Genomic DNA, 9,323 nt, shown 5'->3' on the forward strand with positions numbered 1-9,323 from the left:
ATCTCTGACTCGGGTAAATGTTATACCAGGCTTCCCCAAGCGCTGGGACTCAAAGGACCAGAACTTCGGCGTGGTCAAGATGTCAGTTCATTGTATTTTTAAGAAACTGCAAAACCCAGCGTTGAACTGTCGGAACAAATGACTGCAGATGCTGCAATCTATACTGAAAACAACAATTGCTGAAGATCACAGCGGGTCGGACAGCAAGCTTACGTTTGGAGTCTAGATGACTCTTCACCAGAGCTGCCCATAGATTGGCTCAAACCAGGTGCAAATTCGGAAGGACCTTACCTACATATTGCAATTTAGGATTGTCGATGCAGCAGCGTGGTGTAGAATTACACTCGTTTGTTGAGTTTAAAGTTGATTAGCCCAGCACTTTGCCTGCAGGAGGAGACAAAAGTGGTTAGTGTGCAGCACCGTTGATGTTTCTTCATAATGCATAAAGAACGGTGGCAGAGGGACCAGCACAGGCTTGTCTTGAAACTGTTTAACGATGAGCTCATTGCTGATGGATGGTTCACCCTCATCATTGAACCCCACCACATATCAAACCATCTGACAATATATCCCTTGCACACACTGATTTCCATGCCCTCCTAAAATGTCCCACAGACACCCAACTTCCCCGCATCCCCAAAATAAATGTGACTCCCCTACGGGCACCCAATTATTTATCTTGGAAGTAACATTCAACTTCTTTAATCTTCTAAATACTCCTCTTCTGATGCACCTGGCCCACACATGCTCACTCCATTGAACACCCAAAATAACCCTCACCAGCTTGCCGGTTGCCTAACCACGCTTGTCACACCTCTAGCATATCATCCCAACTCCCTGCCTACTTTACCACCCTATCTATCACTTTGGCAGCCACCACATTAATATAACTCACCTATCATCTTTTCCACTCTATCTGCCTACAATTCTACTAACAGCCAATTTGGTACCCAATCCACCTGCCATCATATCACCCTGCCATTCTATATACCAATCATCTTGCCATGCTGTACTATACCCATCTACACTCTGCCACCCTCCACGCCATACATTTCCCACACTCCTCTCTTAATCCCATTTACTTCACCCTGCTAACCCAGAGTGTATTCTCTATAACATCTTCACATAATTGAACAACCCAAGTTAAATTTGTATTTTACACCACACTGCGTAAGCAGGAATGTAGTCATATATACAAAGATTGTATATCCACGTTCCCCTTGCTTTTGACAGGACCTTTTCTCCCTGCAATACCATGGTGAATCTTGGTGTTGTTTTAGAATAGAATGAGAACTCACTGGGGTAGTGTGAGAGAAACTGAACCCAGGTATTTCTGGAGTTAAGGATGATATAAAAGTATGCGTAATTCCCCAATTTACTTGTTCACTATTCTAAAGACTAATCAGCTACCTGTTGCTGGTCAAATCTCCTTTTGTACACAGCCATTGGCTGCAGCTCATCTGTAGTAATCTCCTCTCCAGCTAAAACAAACAGCAGTGGAAACAACATGCCAAGTAACTTGATTTTTAAAAAAGTAAAGCAATCCTTTATACAATCCTTGGTTTATAAAACAGCCCTCTTTCCCATTTCAGTACACAGTCAAAAATACAGAAAAAGGAAAGGGTACAGTATTTACAAAAGTCCCTTCACTCAGTGCCAGAAGTAATCATCTCTACAAACCGGGCATCAATCCTTAACAGTATCCTGCTTGATGATTAATCCAAAAACAGTAATTTTCTTCTACTTTGCGTGGCATCATGTGTTTTGTAACAAATGACCACAGGTGTAAGTTAAGTTGGATTTGGAGAGAGAACCTCAGGTATGTCACATCTGCTGAGGTATCAAAGAAACTTAAAAACGACAGACTTCAAAAGGAGAAAATGCACTATAAACTGAAATGTAATCTCCTGGGAATTATCTCAGATTGTGAACATGATTGAAAGAAAAAAACAACAATCGGCGTGAGAAATTTTTATTTTGCCCTGTTTGAAAATATAGAAGAACAGGTTAAAAGCCAGCTCAACCCTGGTCTTTGTATGCTAGAGGGAGAAGATGTGCAAGTGAGCTGAGGTGCTCCTGTGTGCCACTAGACTGAGGTATTCATGTATACTAGCCTGGATTCAAACAGTAATGTGTGAAGATCACAGCTGAAGAACCACCTGTTACATTACAGGTAAAGGACTCTTTTTCTATTTAAGTACTTGTAACCAGCAGCCAGTAAATGGAAACAGGGCCAAATAAAGATTTTCTGAATTCTGACAGCGAGTCATCAAAAGGAAGGAGGACAAAAGGATTTCAACTCACCTGCAAAGAACACAAAATCAACTATTCCACTATCAACGTTGCACTGTCTACTTTTAAGGAACAACTGATACAGACTGTTCAGTTTATCTTTTAACTTTTTTAAACTGATCTCTCATATCTAATCTGTGTGGTGTATTATTATTTCTTCTCCTGTTTAGTTATGAATAAACTTTCTCTTGCTCACTCAAAAACAAACTTGGTTAAATTGCCTCATTTGGTTCTGGGAGAATGGCATCCACAAGGGAGGGATCCTTTTCTTAACATTAATGTTGTTGCAACCAGTCCACTGAGTCTCACTCTAGCTTACTGATTCAGAATATCCTATCTGAAAATGTGATAACCTTGGGGGACCTTGTCCACGGTCGGATCATAACAGTATCCACATGTTAAAACTTTCACTTTCAAAATGTTTTGACATGGGCCTCTGTTCCCCTGACAACCAGGTCACATGGGCTTGTCTCCAAGCACAATTTGTAGGTATTCAAATCCCCTTCTTTGAACTACTCCATTCTACTTTGAATTAAAATAGAACTGTTCGACTTTGTTTTAAACTGTCTAACAGTTGTACTGTCAAATTTCATTAATCGAGTGCCATTAGCTCACACTGCTTGACATCTTGTCCAATCAACTACATTCTTTAATTAATATGCTCATCTTATTCTACTAAATAAAATTAGGTCACCACTTGATAATCCTGCCTTCTTTAAATAAGAAGACTATGCGAGGTGCTTTAAATGCTGCTGGCTTTGCAATAATATTCAGTGGTAATTGTACATGTACAATTCTGTTAAACAGGAATTTATTATTCACGACAGCAGTCATGAATTCCAACTCTAAAATGCATTTGTATCATAATTTTGTCATCACAGGATTGCTGCTCCATTCTTGTTTCAAAGGCTAATGTGAATACATTGTAGCTACATTTGAGATATTTAGCTTCAATGCATGCACAGAAATCTTTACTTTGGGAAGGAAAATAGTTCTAAATCAAAAAGCCCAAAACATGGTGTTCGCAAGAAAAATGTATTAGTACAGTGTATTTCATTACCTCTGTATGTTTCCAACAGTTTACAGCCAATATGCCACTTTTGAAGTGTAGTCATAATTCTAGTGTTTTTTTTTATCCTTACCATATCAATTCTAGTGTAGTAAAAAGTAGTGTGCATCAGCTAACTATCACATGCAACAATAAAATAAGTTACCAGATCAGTTGTTTTAGATGATCAAGGACAAATGTTGCTCACAAAAGAGGACAATGCCCCTTCTCTTTGAAACACTGTGGGATCATTTGCACGTACCTCAATGGGCACCTCACCATTAGTTTAACATATCTTCCAAAAGACAACATCTCTTACTGGGTAACACAGAATTGCCAGCTTAGATAACATAGTCTTGTTGTAAGACTTAAATCCAAAATATCCTGTACCAGGACTGACATCTATTCCTTAGTCATTCTAAACAACTGAAGAATACATCTTGCTGAAGGATGTGGAAGGAATTGTTCCATAGTGCATTTTTCTCACTAACGCATTTGTAGCAAGATGATAGGAACAGCACTGAATCTGGGTTATGGGGCTCATATAAGTTCTGGAGTCTACCTTGTGATCTCCAACAACCCTAAACCTTTCAAGAATCTGCATGGTTTCATAAAGAGGAAATCACGCCTGACAAATTTTAGTATTCTTTGTGGAGGTGACAAGCAAGATTGATAAAAGGGAACCAGTAAATGTATTATATTGGATTCCAAAAGACATTTGATCAGGTAACATGTTAGGCTACCTAATAAGTGCCCATTGTGTTAGGGATAGTGGGTAGAAGATTGACCAACTACAAGAAGGCAGAGATGATAAGGTATTTTCAGAATGGCAATATATAATAAGTGGACTGCCACAGAGATCAGTGGTGGGGCTACAATTATTTACAATATATACTAATGAGTTAGTTGAAAGGAATGTACTATTGCTGAGTTTGCAGATGACATAAAACAAATGAGTAGTTGTGCAAGTGACACAGAAGATCTGCAGAGGGAAATAGATTACGTGATTGAACAGAAATCTTATTGAAAAATCCAAGTTTCTCAGGGGTCTTGATAGGATAAAAGCAGAGGTTGTTTTCCCTTGTGGGAGAGTCTAGGAAATCAGAAAGGGGTTGTCCATTTAAGATGAGGTGAGAATGAATGAATCAGAGGGTAATGAATCAATGGAAGTCTTACCACAGAAGGCTATTGAAGCCAGGTAATAAGAATATTCAAGGCTTGGATAGACTTTTAAGCAGTAATGAAATCAAGGATTATGAGAAGGAGATAAGATATTTGGACAGAGGATTATCAGATCAGCCATGATCACAGTGAATAGTGGAGCTGATTTGATGAGCTGAATGGCATACTTCTATGTCTTATGGCCTTAGACCTATGCTAATCAAAGAGTAACCTCTTGAACATCCCTGGTTTTAGTCACTTCACTATTGAAGGATGGGCCTTCAGTTGTCTAGACTCAAAGACCTGGAATTCCTTTCCTCAACCTGTCCTTCAAATTCTCCTCTAAGTCAAGGCTTGAAACCTACCTCTTTGGCAAGGCTTTTGGTTGTCTCATCTCACATCTCCTCACATGATTTGGTGTCATATTTTGTTTTCTGAATTCTTTCATGGGATATGACAATTACTGGCAAGTCCAGCATTTGTTGCTCACCTCTATATTCCCCTTGAAAAGGTAGTGGTTTGAGTCTTTTGAACCACTGCAGGCTATGTGGTGTAGAAATGTCAAGGGTGCTGCTAGGATTCTGACCCAGCATCAGTGAAGGAATGCTGATATAATTTGAAGTTATGATCCACAGCAATGTAAGGAGGCATTTTCAACGACAATGACTTGCAACAATGAAGGAGCGGTGATGTAGTTCCAATCAGGTCAGGGTGCTTGCAGTTTGGAGGAACATGCATTTCCTTGGTTGTATCTCCTTGGATTTCCTGGCATTTTACTTCTAAGTGGTAGAGATCACAGGTTTTGAAGTGCTGTAGAAGGCACCTTGGAGATTTGCTACACTTGATTTCCTCCAAATGTAATATATTTTTAAAAAGTTTTACCATTTTTGTGTGTTTTTTTTCCTCAAATAGTAGTTCTATAGTAGTATTTATGTAGTGGAGAAAGTGAATATTTGAATTGGTGAATGGAATCCTAATTAAGTGGGCTGCTTTTTCCTGAATTGTGTCAGTTTTCTTGAGCTTTTGGAGACTTGCTCATCTAGCTGAGTAAAGACTATTCTGTCATTGTCCTGAGTTATTGATGCTGGACAAGCTTTGAGGATTCAATAGTTGAGTTACTTGCTGCAGAGTTCCCAGTCTCTGGCATGCTCTTGTGTTAAAGAGTGACTGGTCCAGCTAAGTTTCTGGCCAATGGTAATCTGCAGGATGTTGATAGTCTGGGTTTCAGTGACAATAGCGTCATTGAATATGAAATGAGGATGGTTAGACTTTCTGTTGTTGGAGCTTGTTCTCACCTGGCACCTGTGTAGCATGAATATTATTTGCCAATGGTTAATCCAATCCTGAATGTTGTCCAGATTTTGCTGCATATGTATATGGATTGCTTCAGTGGTTGAGATGAGTGGGAATGTTTGATGAAGGTTTTAGTATTCAGTAAAATGCTACTGAATACTAAAACCTTCATCAAGCATTCCCACTCTTCTTCAGTGAAGTGCCTTGAGAGGTTTTATTATATAAAAGGAATATACATTGAAATTGTTGGAGTATTGATTTTGAAAGAATTTTCAATTTTCTCAAGTCAAGGAAAGCATTTTTGATTTTGCCTATGATTTCACAGCTTGCCTCTCGTTAATCAGGTCAGCCAACCTGCTTTCTACAGCACTTCTTTGTTAAAGTGACAAATGACATCTTGTGTGACCAACTGGGGCTCTTAACTCAAACAGCGCTTAAAGTTACAGCCAACACACGTTTTAAAAGTTTGCACTTTAGAAACAGTATTCCCAATTTGTCAATCATGTTACAGAGAATTTGTGATAACAAAACACGCGTTATAGCAGAAAGACCTGTACTGACCTCAAACTTTCTCCAGCTGCATATTATAATGTTTAACTTTTAACTTTGTTTTTGTTTTTCTATTTTGTATTTAAGATTTTGTACTGAGGCAGAAATGGTGACATTGTACACTTTTAACTGTACTCATGTACTTCTGTACTTGACTGCATGTGACAATAAAATTAATTCTAATTCTATTGGCAAAGTTTGAGGTTATCTGTTTTTTTTCCATATAGGGCTGCAGGCCTTTGGCTTTGAATCTATTAATCTTGCCAGGTTCTTTCTCTTGCTGAGCTAGGTTGCAGAATGTTAACATCCTCCTCAAAATAGTTTCCCCTTCCAAGACCCCACACCCTGCCTTTCTACATACCAAAATCACTCTCTCCCAACTCTGAAACTATGACCACCTCTGCCTTTAGCTCATGCTTTACATTGACATAGTGGCATAATACAGTATTTGCTTTATGTGTCAGATGGCTGTTCCCAAGCTCCATTATAGCACACAAGGAAAAGGCTAGGCTCACCCCAATTTCTGCTCATTTATTGAAGCTTTAGAGTAAGGCCCCATCTAACTGTTTAGCTTGATATAAAGTGTCTGGTGGTGCAATTTGATAATGAACAGTGAGTTTTACAGCAACCTTGCATTTACACATTCACTCAACCAAAATTAAAGATGAAAAGCTGATGAGACTGTGGCTACATGCTTCAGAAGCAATCGTTGATCATGAAGTACTCCTTGAATGCTGTGGACATGAAGGACACTACCTGAATGTTGTTATTTATTCCTAAATATTGTCTTTATCTTCTATTCGGCTATTGTACAATGTAAATAAATATTAGCTTCCATATGAGGCAAAGTGTAACATTACAATCAGTGTTCAGGTTTAAAACAGGAGGTTGTCAAATATTTTTCTTCATGATACAGATAACTATACCTCTATCCCACCAAGGAGGAGGCTAACTGAGGTGTGATATTGATTCAGCTATTAGTTTAGCTCCGGCTGAATGTTACTTAAAAGGGGAGAATGTCAAAGCAAGATTTTCCTCAGGCATTTGTGAAAAAAGGAAATGTAATTTGTTGTTATTGGAGGGAAGATACATTATGAACCATAAAGTACAGAGTAAAACGATTGACAAGCTGAAACTTTCTGTTATTCATCCTATTAATGGAAATATTAATTGATATTTTTGCTGCAGCATTCAAAGAAACTGATAAACTCTGTGGAGAATTGTGTGGATGATGCTTTGGATGGACTCGTGGCCTGCAATGTAGGAATGCAGCTGCTGCAAGGGCACCGTGTAATAATCAGGGCTGACCTGAAGAACATGAAAGGCAAAGTGGCCTTGCTGTCAGGAGGAGGATCTGGACATGAGCCTGCTCATGCTGGTAATTATACTCCAGCTTTATTTCAGAGAATTTCTGGGAGATTTTGAACCCTTTCTTTGGCTGATCATAAATCTGGATACTGGGTAGAGCATTCTGGTTGGCTCTAAGTTGAATACATTGATCAAACTCCCATTTAAAGTATGAAACAAAAAGAGACTAGTGCTTTGTAAAGGTGATGTTTTACACATGCAACATTAAATTAAGGCCTTCTCAACCAATTCAGGTGAATACTGAAGATCTCTTGATCCAGGTTTTTGCTTAAGTAGTAGAGAGGGTGGATGAAGGCAACAAAGTAGATGTTGTATATAGGGGCTTTCAAAAATGTTTGTGTTAATGAGTACTATGTATTAGACTTGTTAGTGAACTTGAAGCTTGTGGGGTAATAAGAATACTAAGAGCATGGAAACCAATTGGCAGTAGGTCAGAATACACAAATGGGGTACTGTTTTTGCTCAGACTAGAGAGAGAGGTATACAGCAACAAGGACCTTAGTACTTGGAACACTGCTTTCGATGCACATTTTAGACTTGTTCTTGTGGGCATTATTTCAAAATTTGCAGATGATATGAAACATGAGAGTATAAACGATGAAAGGAGTAATAAAACTTCAAGAAGGCACAGACAGTTTGTTGGAATGTGTGTTTGCATGGCAGCTGAAATCCAGCACAGATAAGTGAAGTGATACATTTTAGTATGAAGGGTGGGAAATGATAATGTAGTTTAATTGTACCATTTTACAATGGGAGCAAAAGCAGAGAGGTCTAAGGTGTTTCTCCAGACGTCTTTCAAGCCCAGCCATTGCACGTTGGTGTTTATACCCCATCAAGCTATTCTGCTCATGCAACTATTTATGCACTGCTATGCATTCTGTTTCACCTATGGTGCTGTACTTCCCTAGGGGTCACTATCTCAGTTCAGGCTACCTGAGCCTGAGAAAGTCTATAGCCTTAAAGCTTGTCTTTAAACATTTAGACGAAAATGTAATGCTGAATTATAGAACACATATGCTGCACTAGAAAACAGACAGGCATGAAGGCTCAGAAAAGCGGGGAACTCAAGGAATGCAGAAGATAGGGACGTCTGTGCTCACCAAGTGATAACAAGATGCTGTAAGGCAGTTAAGTACATTTGCCTTAGCATCGGTGAATCTGTGTGAAGAGGACACCAAATAATAATATTAATAACATTATTTGATTCTGATCCTGAAATGAAACTTGGTACTATCAAAAGCCTTGTAATTAACAGTCAGATCCTGTCAATTATAATGGATTCTTATTATCCCTTGCAAGCGGGGCAGACACAGAGAGAAAAACATCTTTGCTTTTACAAGATCCTGACTATCAATGTTCAAAAGGACACTAGAGGGAGAGACCATTTTAGTGCTGAGGCTGTTCGAGCTAGTAGAAAGTTAACTCTTAGTGCTTACCGACTATGGATTGAATTTAATTGCTTTTCGGACTTTATATGACATTGAATAGCCATTGAGGAGAAAGTGAGGTCTGCAGATGCTGGAGATCAGAGCTGAAAATGTGTTGCTGGAAAAGCGCAGCAGGTCAAGCAGCATCCAGGGAACAGGAGAATCGACGTTTCGGGCATAAGCCC

At 39.0% G+C, this 9,323-nt stretch overlaps 1 protein-coding gene across 1 annotated transcript in view; it reads left to right on the forward strand.

Moving 5' to 3' along the window:
• The window catches only part of tkfc (triokinase/FMN cyclase), a 76,486-nt gene that overhangs the window by 384 nt on the left and 66,779 nt on the right, over window positions 1-9,323 (forward strand). The window contains exon 2 of the mRNA XM_043706132.1: window positions 7,532-7,721. Coding sequence (XP_043562067.1) covers window positions 7,532-7,721 — 190 coding nt within the window. The remainder of the gene's footprint in view (window positions 1-7,531; window positions 7,722-9,323) is intronic.

This window comes from Chiloscyllium plagiosum, chromosome 16 (genome assembly GCF_004010195.1).
Source record: "Chiloscyllium plagiosum isolate BGI_BamShark_2017 chromosome 16, ASM401019v2, whole genome shotgun sequence".
In the NCBI taxonomy this organism is placed as follows: Eukaryota; Metazoa; Chordata; class Chondrichthyes; order Orectolobiformes; family Hemiscylliidae; genus Chiloscyllium; species Chiloscyllium plagiosum.